This window comes from Echinops telfairi, unplaced genomic scaffold, assembly GCF_000313985.2.
Source record: "Echinops telfairi isolate 266 unplaced genomic scaffold, ASM31398v2 ScPeMD7_7468;HRSCAF=8506_0, whole genome shotgun sequence".
NCBI lineage: Eukaryota > Metazoa > Chordata > Mammalia > Afrosoricida > Tenrecidae > Echinops > Echinops telfairi.
In genome coordinates, this window is record NW_022111369.1 from 31,199,131 (window position 1) to 31,215,636 (window position 16,506).

The window sequence follows — 16,506 nt, forward strand, 5'->3', positions numbered from 1 at the left end:
TCTCATTATTTCTCTACTCTCTCAAAATGCCAAAAGTTAATGTATTGTACCATAGAATTAATGAGAGTGTTGAGCAAAAAGTGTTCAGCTGTGCGACAGCTCAACTATCAAAGTGGCCGGGGAAGAAAAGGAAAGAAGGTGAGAAGTAGCTTAGTGTATGAAGGAAAAAATAGAGGCCTCAGAACTAAATGGCTAGAGGCTTGAATTCTAGTTCTGGTACTTTTTCTAAAAAAGAAGGCAGCGGCGACTCCAGCCTTATATGGTTGATGGAGGGTTAAACAAAATGGTTCCAGAGAAAGCATCGAGGTCAGGGAGTTTACTACCAAAGGAATGAACAATGGACAGATTGGGAAGGGGAGCAGATCCCTACTAATTGAGCATGGAATCATGCCTTCTTTTTCATAGTCAGGTGGCAAAAAGACACGGTTTTTCCACACATGAGATATGAATCAAACCCACCCATAAGTTATCTTCCAGTCCACTATGCAGGTACAGTCAGAACAGGTGTATATGGTTCCTATTTTAATTGTACTTCAGTGTCAATGATTCAAAAGCTCCACAAGCAGGGGTGGAGTGACTCGTTTTGTTTTTTTTCCCAAAGTGAGGGGAAATTGCACAACAATCAAGGGCCTGGGCTCCTCTGGGGACTGCAGGCACTCTGAAAAGCAGAGATGCACCTACTGACTGACGCTAGAAGAGAAAGCACAGCTCAGCACCAGCCCACTGGCATGCATGTAACTTTCCCTACCTCCTGAGACTGCTGGGCCTAGTTCCTCCAAAAACATGACCAGACATTGAAATCACAGATGCAAACTTCCCACGATGAAAAAAAAAACCAACAAGCCACCAACCACAGGAAAGGCTGAGAAAGATAAAACCCGTCTCTGAGGCGTATCACAGAACTCCCATTACTTTTCATCTGTGCAGGTTTACAGTAATGCAGACATTTCTTGTAAGAGGGAAGAAATGTAGTTCAATGTGTTAGGAGGAGAAATTATAGGTTTAAAATCTCAATGAGGAGAAAATGTTCTTGGGGAAAATGAGCCTTAATATATACAAACTGAATTGAGCACAGATTTTTACATAAACACATAGGCACAAATCAAAGCCTTTTAAAGAAGGCAAGTGAAAAAGTAAAGCAGGATCGGTAGGTGTGTTTCACATTTCAGAGGTTTCTAAGTATGCTCCAGGAACCTTGTGGACCAGCATAGGCTTCAAGAATACAAAGCCAAATTAAAATGTTCTTGCAAGTTTTGACTACTGAGCCAAACCTGTACCCTTCCTATTTTACTTGAATTGAAAATTATTTCACTGAATTCTGTTCCATATATGAACAGTCTAGCAAGCAGGTAGATTTTCTTATTGAGCAAGGGAAAGCAACGTAAATATCTAGTAAACAAAATCGCACAATTTGTCAGCATAGCACACTCCATATTCTTTTTTGAGAGGCCCGAGTAGTATTATTTATACACCAATTAGTACCATGCCAAGCCAACAAGAAGCCTCAGAAATGCAGAGAGCATTTCAAAAATTTGAAAGGGACACCATGCACAGATCACGTTACACTGTGTCCATTTGTCTGCTCCATAAAACATTATCCATTTATTCTGTGCCAGGCAAAGATAGGTTTATCGCTGACACACAATGATACCCAGTTCTTGTACCAGCCTCCTTTGCCCTCGAACCCAGTACAGAGGCTCTTAAGCCTGACGACATGGTTTCTACAATGTGTTTGTAGAATTGCCTTGCTGTCTGCACTAGAGATGAATACCGAAAACGTGACTGTTTTTCCCGAAGCAGAAAGCCTGTTTCCTGGCATTCCCATCTCAAGACATGCAGAATAAATTAAGGGGTGAGCCAGTTCACCAGAAGTGAGACTCCTTCCAGAGCCACTCTTGCCCAGCACATCGTCGCCAACATGACCCCAACATGACAGCCCTGCTGGTTCCTGCGAGTTATTTGTGCTCAGCCATCAGATAAACTCACTGTCTGACATGCGTCAGTCTGTTTTAGTTCACTTCCCAAAGATGAGTGACAGGCAAATACAATGATTCCTGTCCCTACTTTACCCAGCGGGGAGGGGGGAGGCGGGGCATGAAACTCAGTCCTGGCAAAATCCCACAGCAGCCATCAGTTTAATGCATGGCTTTTAGTCATTCAAAAATAGAACCCCGGGCGACTTGATTTCTAGTTCACGTTCCTGCCCTCTGCTAAATCGGGCTGTCTCCTTTTGATGTCCTTAGTGCATGTATTCCTGAAATTTCCCAAAGAATTCTCATTAATATTGAAGCGTCAGCCTACCAAACACACACTTTTTAAAAGAAGGGAAAAAGAAAATGGTGTGCATCAGATATTCTTAATGAGTTGCTCCCGGGGTGGAGAGCCATCCATCTCCCCAAAACCTCCTTGACCAAATAATTTGGTAAACAAAAGCGGAACATCAACAGACTGGGCGCGGCAGAGTGATGCCTGCGGGGCGGGGCTTCGCCTGGCTCACAGCAGACTCTTGGCAGAGGGGCTCGCGGTACCTCCGGAGCCGGAGCCTCCGGGGGCTCGTTCTCGTCGCTGTCGCTGTCGCTGCTCTCGCTCTCCGAGTCGGAGGAGCTGTCGGAGTCACTGGTGCTGTCGGACTCTTCGCTGCTGGAATGTGCGGAGGCCGTTGGGGCGGGGGCCGGCTCTGGGAGCGACGGCGGAGCGCTGCAAAGCAACGGGAAAGCAGCATGAGAAGGCACAGGCAAGGCGAAGGCTTGCCTCCCTCGCTGCTGCACTTCCTTTCCTGCCACTCGATAGGAAAAACCCCAACCTCGCTGCCATCGAGGCAAGGCTGACTCCGAGCGACCCCCCGCTATGGGTCCCTGAGACTGTAACTGTTTCCGGAGTACAAAGCCCAGCCTTTCTCCCGTGCAGTGGCTGCTGGTTTCGAACAACTGACCACACGAATCGCAGCCCAACGAGGAATGCCACTACAAGGGAATACCACCGCGTCGCCCAGTTGAGAAAGAGCACAACCAGGACACACAGAGCAGAGGCAAGACTCTTGGCGACAAGTCTGTGGAGTTTCCCCTGAAGATCATTTCAAGGTGCACGGACTCTCAGTGCTATCCGATGCCTTGATAGGAAGGGCTGGTGAACCACGCAGCCAAGCTGCGGGGGTTTCTGAGTCCTGTTTTCCAGGGACACACCCACACCCACTCCTTTTCCTTATGTATTGCCCACACCAGCGCCTGTGCCTCAGGAGAGTTGAGGCGCCCCAAGAGAGCACGCTTCTGGGCCAGGAAGGCCTGAAATATCTACTAGCCAGGCCCCTTTAAAGAAAGCAAGCCTGCTGACCCCTGCTTCATAGGAGTATAAGCAAAAGAAATTTATTTCTAAAAGAAAAGCTTGCATGTTCAATTCTCCCTGTCCTCTGTAGGAGAACCAGTAATCTAGGAGCTAAAGACGACCGACTCTCAGGGGTGTTCCTCGGGCAGCGGAGTCCACAGGCAAACCAGTGGCACCTCTTTGGCAGAACTATAAACCTGCCTGATTTTATGGGTGAAAAGGATGAGGGCGCCCCAAGTATCATCTGACATGAAGATGAGCTACTACTGTACGCTGTGCGACGAGGGCAGTCACTGTGGGTCAGCGAGAGGCTGGCACCTGCAGTGATCATCACACTGCTAGACCCAGACAGAACTCCAAAGCTGGTGGACTCGGAAAACCCCAGCCTCGAGGCCAACTGCGAAAATCGGTAAATCATTACCTACAGTCCGAAGAGCCGCCACACCCACAACCTGAACCGTGCTTCAAAAGAACAGATTTATGCATGTCAGTAGCTGCACCACCGCACAATTTCCTTACAGGAAATGTGCTGCCACGCCTGTGACACTCTGCACAGTGGCACTGAAGGGCTTAAGCACGCCGGTGGTGGTCAGAATGGTATTGAACACTCTGAATGCCACTCCGGCCCGGAAGTTATCCCCACCTTGCTTTTCCTACACTTGCCTTCCTCCCACTTACACTTGGCTCTTTCGTCATATGCTCTGAGTCATGACAGTCCACCAGCAATCACTGAGCAGAGTGAATGATGAGTAAACCAGCAACCACCACCAGGCCTTCCTCCCGCTCCATGTGAGCGGTAACACCAGGGTTAGCTCTGTGTCCACAGGGGCAGACACTTGGTATATGAAGTCATTAAAATTTTGGAGATGGGCTCTGGCTGAACAGCAGCGAGGTATGAAAACAGTTAGTGCAAATCGTGTCCATGTCCCAATGTTAAAAGCATCCCATACAGCTGTTTCCAAAGTTGAAGCAGTGCCATTATCTGTCACACTAAAACGCTCTCCAGGCCATTTTTAAAAGGTACCTGAAATAATTGGAAAATGCCTAAGAAAAGGAGGCTCTCTGAAAAAGAACCCAACTGTACAGATTATGAAGCCCTGCCAAATCTGTCACCTGCATAACAACACCGGGCTCTTCGATTAGCCTTTCCGTTGTTTTACAGACAATGTTAATAGAAAGTACTTTACGTGTATTTTTTTAACCTCTTACATCTTCTTAAATATCACAGGATTGAACACCGAGGATGTACACAGGCAGGTGGAAGGACTCTTACCCTTTTATAGGGTTAAAAAAAATCTCTGTGGCCAGTTTAACTAACCATCAAGGTAATAGGCACTTTCCTTTAACTGGAGTCCCTGGGTGGTACAAAGGGAGAGCACTCAACTACTAACTGAAGGTTGATGGTTTGAATCCACTTGGAGGTACTTTGAAAGGATTACCAGAAGGCCACCGCCATTGAAAACCCCATGCACAGTGCTAGTCTGGAACACAAAACGGGGTCTCGGTGAGTCAGAATCCACTCAACACAAGCCATTCCATTGCCTTTCCCATGGGGGCATGGGGTGGGGGTGGCAGGGAGGCTACTGAAGTGTTAGTGCTAGGTATAGCTTCATCATTCCCCTTGGTAGAAAAATGGAAATGTTTTATACAGAAATCCACACTGAGTACCTGGGAGGTGCAGATGAGGAAGGAGGCTTCGCCGGGGCCTAGGTATTCAAAATAAGGGAGGAAGGATCAGGAAAAAAACACAAAACAAATAGGTTAGAATGAGCAGCTCAGGTAAGTTAGGCTCACTTTAAAGGCTTCGTGGTGTTACGGGGGGGCACACAACACTTACGTGTTCGCTGTCGCTGTCCTCGCTGTCACTGAGCTGAAGGTCATCTTCAAGCATGCTGGGATGGACAAGGAGAGAGAGTGCAGACCTCTAAGTACTGTCTAATACACTTTTTAAGACTTCCACAGACAAGCTGCCGAGTGACACGGAAAAGATATGGGAGAGGTTTAGGCTTTATTTATTCAGAGGCTTTGTTTTCCTGGATATGCAAGTTTTAGAATTATAACATAATTATAACATTACGCAGTCCAAGCCCTTACCATCTCAAAAGTCAACCTTTCACATGTTTAAACTTTAAAAGCAGAACTACCATGAGAGAGGGGTTGGTTGCCAGTCAAGGACTAAACTCCCCAACCTCTAGTAATCAGTGAGAATAAGGTTCACAAAATAAATAGAAAAGGTGGAGGTGGGGGAAAGTACATACATACATGCATATACACATACATACACATATATGTCCACATACATACCCATGTTTTTTTCCCCATACTCTTTAAATAAATGATTCACCACTAAATGAGTGAATATTAAATGAATGAATACCTGCTAAATGTTTACATAGTGCGAGGCACGTAAAAAGTGCCATACAAGAACTATACAAACACTTAGTAAATAAAATGTGTAAAGACCTAGCAAAGTCATTGTTGCCACAAGTCGCAGTGGGCTGTATTTTTGCCCGAAGGCACTCCTCACACTGATCAAGATGGAAGTCTGGGCTGTTAAGTAAAGCTTACAGTAGCTGAGATATAACTAAAGGAGTCCTGGTGGCACAACGAGTTATGCACTGGGTTACCAGGGAAAGGTTGTTGGTCTGAATTCACTAGCCACTCTGGAGGGAAGACGAGGCAATCTTCTTGCGCAAAGATTTACCGCCTTGGAGACGCTAGCGAGTTCTTTCTATTCCGTCCTATAGGCTCTCTGCCAATTGGAATCAACTTGTCAATAGTGGGTAACGGGCAAGCACGTTGACTTTAGCCTATCACACATTCAATGGGTAAGGGATGGGTTGAAATGAAATTGTCTTAATTTTACAATTTTTGACTGTCTCTTTAATTAAAGTTGCACATTTCAAGGTTCAGTAGCAACTCGGTGTACTCAATGTTGGCTGTGTATAAAAATATAAGTAAAACAAAATATTTTACTATAATACAGTACACCTACTGCTTCATAGAGATCCCACGTAGGGCTTCTGAGGCTGTAAGTGTTTACAGGTACAGACAGCCTCATGTTGCTCTTTAGAGCAGCTGGTGGGGTTAAACTGGCAAGTAGTCCAATGTTTACCAGACAGGGCCACCTGGGTTCCTTCTAATACAGTAGAGGGCAAAATACTTAATTAGATCTAAAAGCTTCAAGCGACAATTTTCCAGTGTTTGTGAGGCAGACTATAAGGCTACAGCTAGCTGTTTGATGGTCAAGAGTGTCTGACTATAAACATTTCCTAGTTTGGGTCTGCCATCCCAAATGGAGTTTGTAACTGTTAAAAACAAACAAACTATAGAGTTGATGGTGAGTAACATTTTGGGAATAACCATTGAGTTTGGTGTGAAGAGTGTTTTTCTCTTCGTACATTTTGCTATAAGTAAACATTTTAACTCCAATGCTGCACGTTTGTCATTCCTTTTCCACATTCCTTTGTATTTCTAATTCTTGTAGCTCAATCCATTCTTCAATTGAAAGAGCTCCCTATTTGTAACCTACTAAATCATCCACATCACCTGCATCAACCTCGAAACCAAAGGATTCTGCTAGCAACCAATTCGAGTGTGTGGTTCCACCAGTTTTTCTTCTGAGTCATAACCTTCAAAGGCTGTTAAGAAATGAAGAGAAGTGTTCCAAATCCCTTTTCAAACCCCTTTGCACACACTCTACATTAAAGTCACAAGGCTGATAGTTCAAGCACACAGCTGCTCAGTAGGAGAAAAATGAGGCTCTCTGCTGTCTTGTTCTGCTGTACACAGCGAGTCGGAACCGACTGGACAGCACCTAGTAACGCCACCATCATAGCCTTTGTCCCAAACCACAAGTTCAGATGTCCATCTGATGGCAGCTCCTCATGTACAGACTGCAGAAGCTGATGGATCAGGTCAGGCGATAGTCCCCCAAACCACTGGTCAGGCAGAACCAGGTGAGACACAGAATCCAGAACAATACATTGAAACTTCCAAAAGTGAAAAGTGGGCCTCACTTACTTGTTTGGTCAGGTTGGGAGCATGCTGGGACTTATGTCCAAGTCCTAGGCCAACAGGGACTTATGTCCAAGTCCTGGGCCAGCAGGCTCTTGGGGCAGTAACTGGTATCTGATTGGTGGTCGTCACTAGTGACTCAGCACACCATCTTGGTACAGGATCAGTTGTAGAGAAAAGGTCATAAAGATGGCATCTTTACTGGAGCGGTGCTTTATTGCTCTCCGGTATATGGCATACCGGAGACTATACCACTAAGGAAACTGTGCTGAGTTGAGTCATCCCCTCAATCCTACCTCATCAGCATAGAAAACAGCTCACAGCACAGTGGAACTACAGTCACAGATGTGGAGCCTAAGGCTTTATAATACCCCCAAAGGGAGGACTGCCTGTAGAAGGGTCATTGCAAGTACCCCACAGCAGTCCTAGAAGAGAGTATGCAGTCTCCAAGCCTGCAGCTGGCATCAATAAGAGATGAACAATAACTGGTTATCTTCTTCAATGCACACGGATTATCTGCTTTATAAATCACAAATGACTTCGGCATGACACTGGCAACATTTCTACCGAGTAACAAGGACAACAAGCATTCTGTCTTTAAAAACCTTCAATTCAAGCATTGCTTTGAGGAGTGTAGGTCTGTTTGGGCATCTATTCCCATATAATCAGATCTCATCTACATAAATTCTTTTGGCCAACAATTCCTTTTGGACCCGAATTTGTCAACTTCATTTGCAGCTTCTTCACCAACCCCGACAGCTCCATCTTTTAGATGTGGTAATGGAGCTGTCTCTGGCAGTGAACATGTGATTGTACTGATCTGTACCTTCCATAGCAGAATCAAAAATGTGCTGTGTGCTTTAGCTTAAATTGTAAGACGGTCGGTTTGCATGTCTTCTTGTATTTGGATCCTCAACCCAAAGCACGAGGAGCACTGCAGTTTTGCTGAGTAGGCCCTTTCATTATCTTATCACAGCATGCATTCCTGGGGACTCGGACCACACCCTGATTCGGTCCTTATCCCTGGGAATGGAATGCCCATTAGAATGTGCCCTGCCTTCTTCAGTCTATTCCCCCATTCCTACACTTTCACAGGAGTCCTTAACATTGAAGGTGTTCCTAAGCCTCTTGCTGTCACTATCAGTTGAACTCACTCACTGCCACTGAGTCGATTCTGACTCATAGCGACACTATAAGGGAGGTCACACAACTGGTCCTGTGGGTTTCCAAAAGTGTAACTCTCTTTTTTTTTCTTTAATCATTTTATTGGGGGCTCTTACGGCTCTTATAACATTCCATACATCAATTGTTATCAAGCATATTGGCAAATATATTGCCACCATCATTTCCAAAACATTTTCAACTTGGGCCCTTGGTATAAGCTCCTCTTGTCCCCCCCCACCCTCCTACCCGTCTTATACTGTCTGTTGTCTCCCTTAACCCACATTTGTTATTTGTCAAAAGTGTAACTCTTTCCATGAGCAGAAAGCCTCATTATTCTCCCACAGAGAGGCTGGCAGTTTTGAACTGGTGACCTTGTGGTTGGTAGCCCAACGTGTAACCCATTATGCTATCAGGGCTTCTCCTCAGTTGAACTAGGACTGTTCTTTCTGTATGAAGCCAATGGTCTACATAAATCATTAATATACATATACATACAAGCAGAAATGGCTGTAACTTACTATATTGTAATGGCTCATCACACACACTGAAGGAGGTAGAGAGGCTGGCAGGCTGACTCAATGAGCTGTGTTGTCTGCCAGTTCATTTCGTTCAAGTTGTGTTCCTACACCTCACATTGCATTCTCTAGGAAAATCTAACCCAAGAAAATAGCTCACACAGTTGTAGAGGCTAACGAGTTTCAAATCTTTGAGTCAGTCATAAGACTGGAGGTTTCTCATGGCTGCAGGGGCTAACAGAGCAAAAATCTGCAGGTGAGGAAGCTGCCTGATGACTGCCATCCCAAGAACCAGAGATCAACCAATGAGTCACAGGGACAGGATGGAGAGGATGAGGGAGTCTTACTATACCATCCCTTTGAACTGCAGGCCCCACCCCCAAAGAAATACCCTTTTTAACTGATTGGCTGCTCACACTGGAACACAAAATGGAAGATGACATCCCGACACACCTGTCAGATTCTATCATTATATAACTGCCAAACTTCTGGGAATCATGGCCTAGCCAGTAGACACAAACCCTTAGCCATCAGCCACTGTTGCTCTTGCCTCATTCCTCAGCACTACTATTAGGACATACATGCACAAGAGAGCCAGATACATGCTTTACTCTCGCTGCAAATATGAACTGTTGGATACTGAATGAGTCGGTAAATGAGATGTATCCCTACTGTGCTCTATTCTTGACACACATACACACACACACACACAAATACTCACTTTTGTCTGCCTAAACACTATAGAGCAGTGATTTTCAACCTTTCTAATGCCACGACCCTTTAATTCAGTTCATGTTGTGGTGACACCCCCCCACCCCCACCCCCGATAAACTTATTTTCATTGCTACTTCATAATTGTGATTTTGCTACTGTTATGAATCAGGCGACCCCTGAGAAAGGGTCGGAACCCACAGGTTGAGAACCGCTGCACTAAAGGGAAAGGCAGTAGTACAAAGGACATTGCTGCTGATAGACCTTATTTAACATCACTTCTTAAAGTATTGGCAGGGAAAATAAAGTTGGTTCACTCACTAAAACTTATGTGAATGCTGGTCTCTAGGCTTTCTGGCTTATGGCAAGCCTAGATATTAAAAGCAAGACTAAGGAATACAACCTTAGGATACAGAACATGGTAGTTATCAATCACAACAACTCACACTGCCTTCGAGCCTACTTGTGTATAGTTTTTAATTGTGTAGTTTTAAAGGCTGCAAATCTTTACGGGAGCAGATAGCCTCATCTTTTGTCCTTAAAGCAATTGGTGAGTTTGAACCACTGATCTTGTGGTTAGCACTCCAATGCTTGTCTGGCAGCATGACTAGAGCCTGTTAGCAATCATAATGTTGTACAACAAAAAAACACCCAGCAGGTTTGGGGCTAAATGTCAGCTTGCCTGGCAGACATGAAGCAAAAGATAAGATATATACCTTTGGAATAAGCACAAGGCATAATATAAGCAGAAAAACATATCTGGGCAAAATTTTATCAATGTTAAACCATTAACAGGAAAACCACCGTAAATAAACTTGTTTCTTAGTCACCGACCTAGGTTTTTTTTTTAAACTTTTATTTTTCCCCCGACTTAGTTTTGTATGAAACTGATGTACCTTAATTTCCTACAATATCGGTGATCATGTAATCCAACCATACTTCCTGAAGCAAAGAGTGGTCTAAAAGCCTCATAAACTTATTTGTGTAACTATGGAATACTTAACTTCCATGAAATATATTCTCCCAATACAAGGCAGGAAACACATTAGGAGAAAGTTCTGACTTTTAGCTCTACTCACTGTCAGGGAATGACAGATTCAATGCTAGACTTTTTCAAGAGTTCTATCAGTCTAAGATATGCTGAGTGTGCTCTTCTTTGGTTTTCTAACTCCAGGCCTCTGTCTTCTCGAGCCACCCTTTGGCATTTGTTTAGCCTCTTTGACTTCATCCTTTCTTCCGTCCGTCTTAGCTTACTCCACAATGAAAAACCAGTTTGAGAGTCTCTTCTGACATCCACTTTCCTCTTTTCCTTCTTTCCCGTCTTTTTAATGACACTTTGCATTCTGCATGTAGGATGGTCTTGATGTCCGCCCACAGCTCATCAGGCCTGCGGTCACTAGGGTTCAGAGCATCAAATCTCTTCCTCAAATGCTCTCGAAATTCAGGTGGGATACACTCGAGGTCATATTTTGGCTCTCGTGGTCTTGTTTTAATTTTCTTTGGCTTTTCCTGAACTTACATATGAGCGATTGAAGGTCTGTTTCACAGTCAGCCCGTCCTGGGTTTAGTTGCTGATATTGAGCTTTTTCTACTTCCCTTCCCACAGATGTGGTCAATTTGACTTCTGTGTAATTCCATTTGGAGAAGTCTATGTGTATAGTTGCCTTTAGTGTGGCTGAAAAAAGGTATTTGCTATGAACAGTCATTGGCCTTGCAAATGTCTATCATGCGATCTCCAGCTTCACTTCTATCACTAAGTCCATATTTTATAGCTAGCGGTTTCCCTTTTGTTTCCAACTTTTGCATTCCAATCACCGATAACTGTAGATGCATCTTGACTGAACATTTGATCAGTTTTAGCCTGAAGACATTAGAATTCTTCAAGTTCTACATCGTTTGCTTTAGTGATTGGGGCATACATTTGAATAGTAAGTGCAATGGTTGCATTTCCTTATAGGGGGATAACCATTATCCTATCACAGACAGCACCGTATTTCAAGATAGGAATGCCACGCTGTTCCTCTTGATTGTGTCGTTCTGGCAAAGTAAACTATAGGATATTCTGATTCAAAATGCCCAATGTGCATTCCATTTCATTTTCAATGACTTGCAACTTTCCTACTGTCATACTTCAAATATTCTAACTTGCAATTATTAATTGTTGTTTGCAGCTGTTTCTTCTCATTTTGAGTGTTGCCCCATCAGCAAATGAAGGTCCTGAAGGCTTTACTCCCATGGGCTTTATTCCAACTGGGTCTTTGAGGTGGCAGCTCCTCCTCAGTCATATTTTGAGTCCCTTCTGACCTGAGGGGCTCATCTTCTGGCATGACTTCTGACAATATTCTGCTTATCTTTGTTGTTTTCCATAACTCATGCATTCCATTGGGTTTTAGTGGCTAATACTTCTGAAGTGGCCACCCAATTCTTTCTCCAGGGTCTGTCCTTAGGCTGGAAGCTCTATTAAAACCTGTTCACCTTGGGTGAGCCTGCTCAGGAACACACAGGCACCACAACAGACAGGCTTGCAGACACGTGGTAGAGTAGCCTTCTAAGATCCAGCTGTTGGTCCCTCCCTGCCGGAATGATTAAGGATGAACTAAATCAAAGACAAGGTAGCAAGTAGTCCAAAGAAGGACGAACTGACCACATGATCCTAACCTTCACAAGCCTCTGACTCGAATAACTAGATGGTGCCCAGCCACCACTGACAGCTCTGAAAAGGAATCACGTTAGAAGGACCTGAATATAGCGAAAGAAAAATGTGAAATGAAACTCAAAACAACTCAAAAGCATAAAAAAATAACAGGTTTATTTGTCTGGTACAGACTGGTGGAACCCTTTAGATACTTTGGCCCTTAGAAACCCTATAAACCTGGAACTGAACTTAAGCCCAGGGTTCAACTTTCAGCCAAGTAATGGACCCATGAGGTGAACAGTTAACACTAGGGAGGTATGCATTGCTTCAAACAGAATTTGCCCTAGGATAAAGCTCAGAAGGCAGCAAGGGATGGAAAAGAAGGACCAACGATCATGGGAAACACAGGGGGAAGTGGGAAGCATGCTGGTACACTGTGGGCATTGAAATCAATGCCATGAATCAAACTGTATATATACATTGTAGAATGGAAAGCTAATTTGCTCTGTAAACTTTCACTTAAGTCAACATTTAAATGGATTGTTTTTGTTTAAGTTATGGATAGCATTTGGTAATGATTGAGTATGAAAGGGCTTCAAAAAGTTCTTGTAAAAATAGTATTACAAGATGATGGAATTTTCCCACGAAGTTTGAGAAGCCTTCTCTGTCACACCCGAATCATCAGACATAGGTATGTTATCAATGACTGCCAACCCAGCCAACAGTAAGCTCTGAAATCATCTAGGAAGCATGGCCTGTCAGACTGCCAGGAATGGGTGAGCCGACAGAAGCCAGCATGCTATTAGAGCATAGGTGTTTCTAAAATAACAAACATGTCTCACAGCTACAACAAGAAAACTCTTTCTTAAAGGGCAAGACTAAGTTTTGTCAGTATAAAAAATTAATCTTTAATTCCATTATGATTTTTTAAAACGGAATCTATATGGCTAATGACAGGTGACAACTGTGAAGGTGTTTCCTTTTTAAGGTAAGGAAAAGTTTTAGAGAAATCAGCTGCTGAAGTCCCCTACTTGTTTTAACAGTTACATTTAAAGCCAAATAAAACAAGGATCCTGAATGCAATACATATATCATTTTTTATCCCTTAAAAACATAGGATGCCTATGAAATAATCAAATTCACTGACTTCTGAAACTGGTCAAATAACTAATTTAATTTCCAAACTCCAAGGCAAATCCATAAATTCAAGGAATATGCCAGCATCTGGTTGAACTTGGCCGGGCTCAGAAGCAGCTCAGGTAGTGAAATCCTTTGAACAGTCTTATAGGTTTAATCACATTTTACATGATTGGTAGGTAAACTTTTTACTTAAAAGCTCTAAATGATCCTCGAAACCCTCTGTGTAAATACATTCACATGGCGGTTGTAGCAAAGTTTAAAGTGTGAAGTGCAGGTTCTGGCAGGCAGCCTCCAGTGAATCAGAGTCCAATTGTTACCACGGGAGACACCCTGAAAGACAAGGCTTTACTTCTTTCTCATCCCTTAGTTCTGGGGTTTGCTCAGAGCTTCCCCTGCCAATGTGTTGCATCATCTTGATTCGGAGCCAGAGATTATTTTACAAAGCTTACTTCTTGGCTTAGTGTTTCTTATTATCTGGCCACACTTCTACTCAGGAAAGAGTAAGTGACGGCAAAGACACATAAGTTATTTGCAATTAGTACATCGCAACAATGCTTAAAATGGTACGAAAAGTAATACTTGTCAGAAACTGCTAATGAGCATGGCGAGAAGGAATAAATTTGCACTTTTTCACAAACTTTAAAAATAATCTGGGGATGTAAAGGGCGACAGAGTGTGGGAAGGAGAAAGAGGTCAGTCTGGAAGCAGACTCATCATTTCCAAAATTTACAATTCAATGAGGCCTTGTTTTCCTTTTCTGATAGTCAAGGGCAGAAATGAAGATTGAATATGCCTGTGTAGGAGATGACGTGAGGCTACAAATTGTGAAGAGGACCCTACACTGAAACTGTACAACGAAAAGGTAGATCTTAAGCAACCCAAGCCACAGTAATTTCAATCACTTCATCTGTATACGGAAGACCAAAGAAGAACCGATGCATTTGAATTGGGGTGCGTGGTGAGGAATACTAGAAATAGCAATGGATTGCCAAAAGAACAAACAAATATGTCTTGGAAGTAGGGCCAGGATGCTTCTTAGAAGTGAAGATGGGAACATGTTTTCAGGAGAGACCAGTCCCTAGAAAAGGACATTGTGCTTGGTAGAAGGGAAGTGGGGGAGAAAAAAAAAAGACCCATGGGAAGATGGACTGACATATTGGCTGCAAGAACGGACTCAAATATAATAATTATATTTGAGGACTGTCGTGACACCTAACATCTATCAGCAACTGTAACACAGCTCTGAATGGTGACATGAGTTAAAATGCAGAATTCATTTCCATGGAAAGGTGCCCAAATGATTGAAAATCTGTAGATTATGATTTTTTAAAATGAGGGAAAAATTGACTCAAAATATGATATACTATTAAACAAACCTCACTGTCATCAGTCATTTCTGGCTCATAGCTACCTGTTCTACAAAACAGACTCTAACTCTTTGTAGGAGTAAAATGCCTTGTCTTTCTCTCATGTAACCGCTGGTGGTTTTTAACTGCTGGCCATCATCAGGGCTCCTTATGATTTAAGACCCTAATAGTTGGTAAGGTAAAAATTGTTGTGAAGGATATGAAAGATGATTTAAATGCCAAACATGAATGCTAGTATTCGAAGTCAAATAGGGAAAGGAGACATCACAGGCGTTCTGGGGGGGAAATTTGACATTTACAAATACGGCTAATTCAGTAAGTCTGGTGACTTAGGCACTCATGTTTAAGGGTGACACCCTTGAAGACTAGAAACAAAATCTTACAAGTATTACTTTAAATCGCCTGTCTATAGAATATTGCTCATAGGAATTCATTCAGTTTCATGTGTAGTAATTTTTCTTATTTAATCTCAGCAGTTTATACATGGGCGGCACTGCTGGCGGCCGTGATGATGTGTTGGGGGCTTCCTACTCCCCTAAAGAGTTAACAGTCTCCAGAACTCGCAGGGCCCGCTCTGCCCGGTCCTCTAGGGTCGCTGTGAGTCAACAGGACCCGATGGCGGTGAGGGCGGTTGCTCTTTTGGGGGCCCTGCTCTAGACCCTGGGCAGCAAGTGCTGTGGAGGTGAGCACAGGCGTAAGGAGGAAGGGCACAGGATGGGCTTGGGCTGCTCATTTTCACAGGTAAGACTGCATGGTGAGGACTTCAGATACAGAGGAGAGGCCTGACGCAGCGAGGGAGGACAGTGCAGAGCAGGCTGGGTACTTGTGTGTGGAGGAAGGAGAATGTGTGTGGTGGTGGTGGTGGTGGTTAGGGGCAGGTTATCAAGGATTTTGGAGCCTGTCGTGCAGGTGATGCATTTTGAACTACCATCAAGTAACTGGGCGGGATGCATGCACTGAAGGGATCTGAAACTCAAATGTGGGTACTGGTCACTTGGCCATTCCACTGGGTATAAGGTGCGTCATCTCAAATGCAGGAATGAGAGGTCTCAGAACCACCAAGAAAGAAGAGCCTCCAGGGAAGGAGGTTCTTTTGAACTGTGTGGGGAGGTGGTGGCCCCAAGAGCAAGAGACATGCGGGTGGGCTGCCTGGTCCCCAGAAAGGTAAAAGTGGAGGCAGAGCAGAATCACCTCTGAGTAGCAGCACAGCACTTGCCTCAGCAGGGCAGCAGCTGAGGCCCAGTGTGCCAGCATGACTGAGAAGAGGCTCTGTGACAAAGAACTGCATCCTTAACATTTCTGCTCCTGATTGTGACCTGCTAGCTCCCCTAATAAACCCTCAAGTCATGAATATTGTATTGTGTATCCATTACAATAGATGACCATTCCCAGCAGAGGTAGTAAAGTACTGCAAGAGGGACAGGTGGTATCAGATTGGATAAAGAAAGTAGGAGGGATGAAGTACCGAGAGGTACCCACCCCCCGCCCCCCCGCCAAAAAAAAGCACACCCTGGAATCCACCCAACCCCATGCTATGTATTTAATTTTTTTTTTGAATCAATTTATTGGGGCTCATACAATTCATCACAATACATAGATCAATTGTGTAGAGCACATCTATACATTTGTTGCCCTC

General features: G+C 43.9%; 1 protein-coding gene across 6 annotated transcripts in view; it reads right to left on the reverse strand.

Annotated features, from left to right (window-relative positions):
• AFF1 (AF4/FMR2 family member 1) overlaps positions 1–16,506 on the reverse strand; it is a 266,587-nt gene that overhangs the window by 24,276 nt on the left and 225,805 nt on the right. For all 6 annotated transcript variants that reach the window (XM_045284016.1, XM_045284012.1, XM_045284015.1 and 3 more), the window contains 3 exons: positions 5,159–5,213; positions 4,990–5,027; positions 2,529–2,697 (listed from right to left, as the gene is read on the reverse strand). In XM_045284016.1, coding sequence (XP_045139951.1) covers positions 2,529–2,697; positions 4,990–5,027; positions 5,159–5,213 — 262 coding nt within the window. The remainder of the gene's footprint in view (positions 1–2,528; positions 2,698–4,989; positions 5,028–5,158; positions 5,214–16,506) is intronic.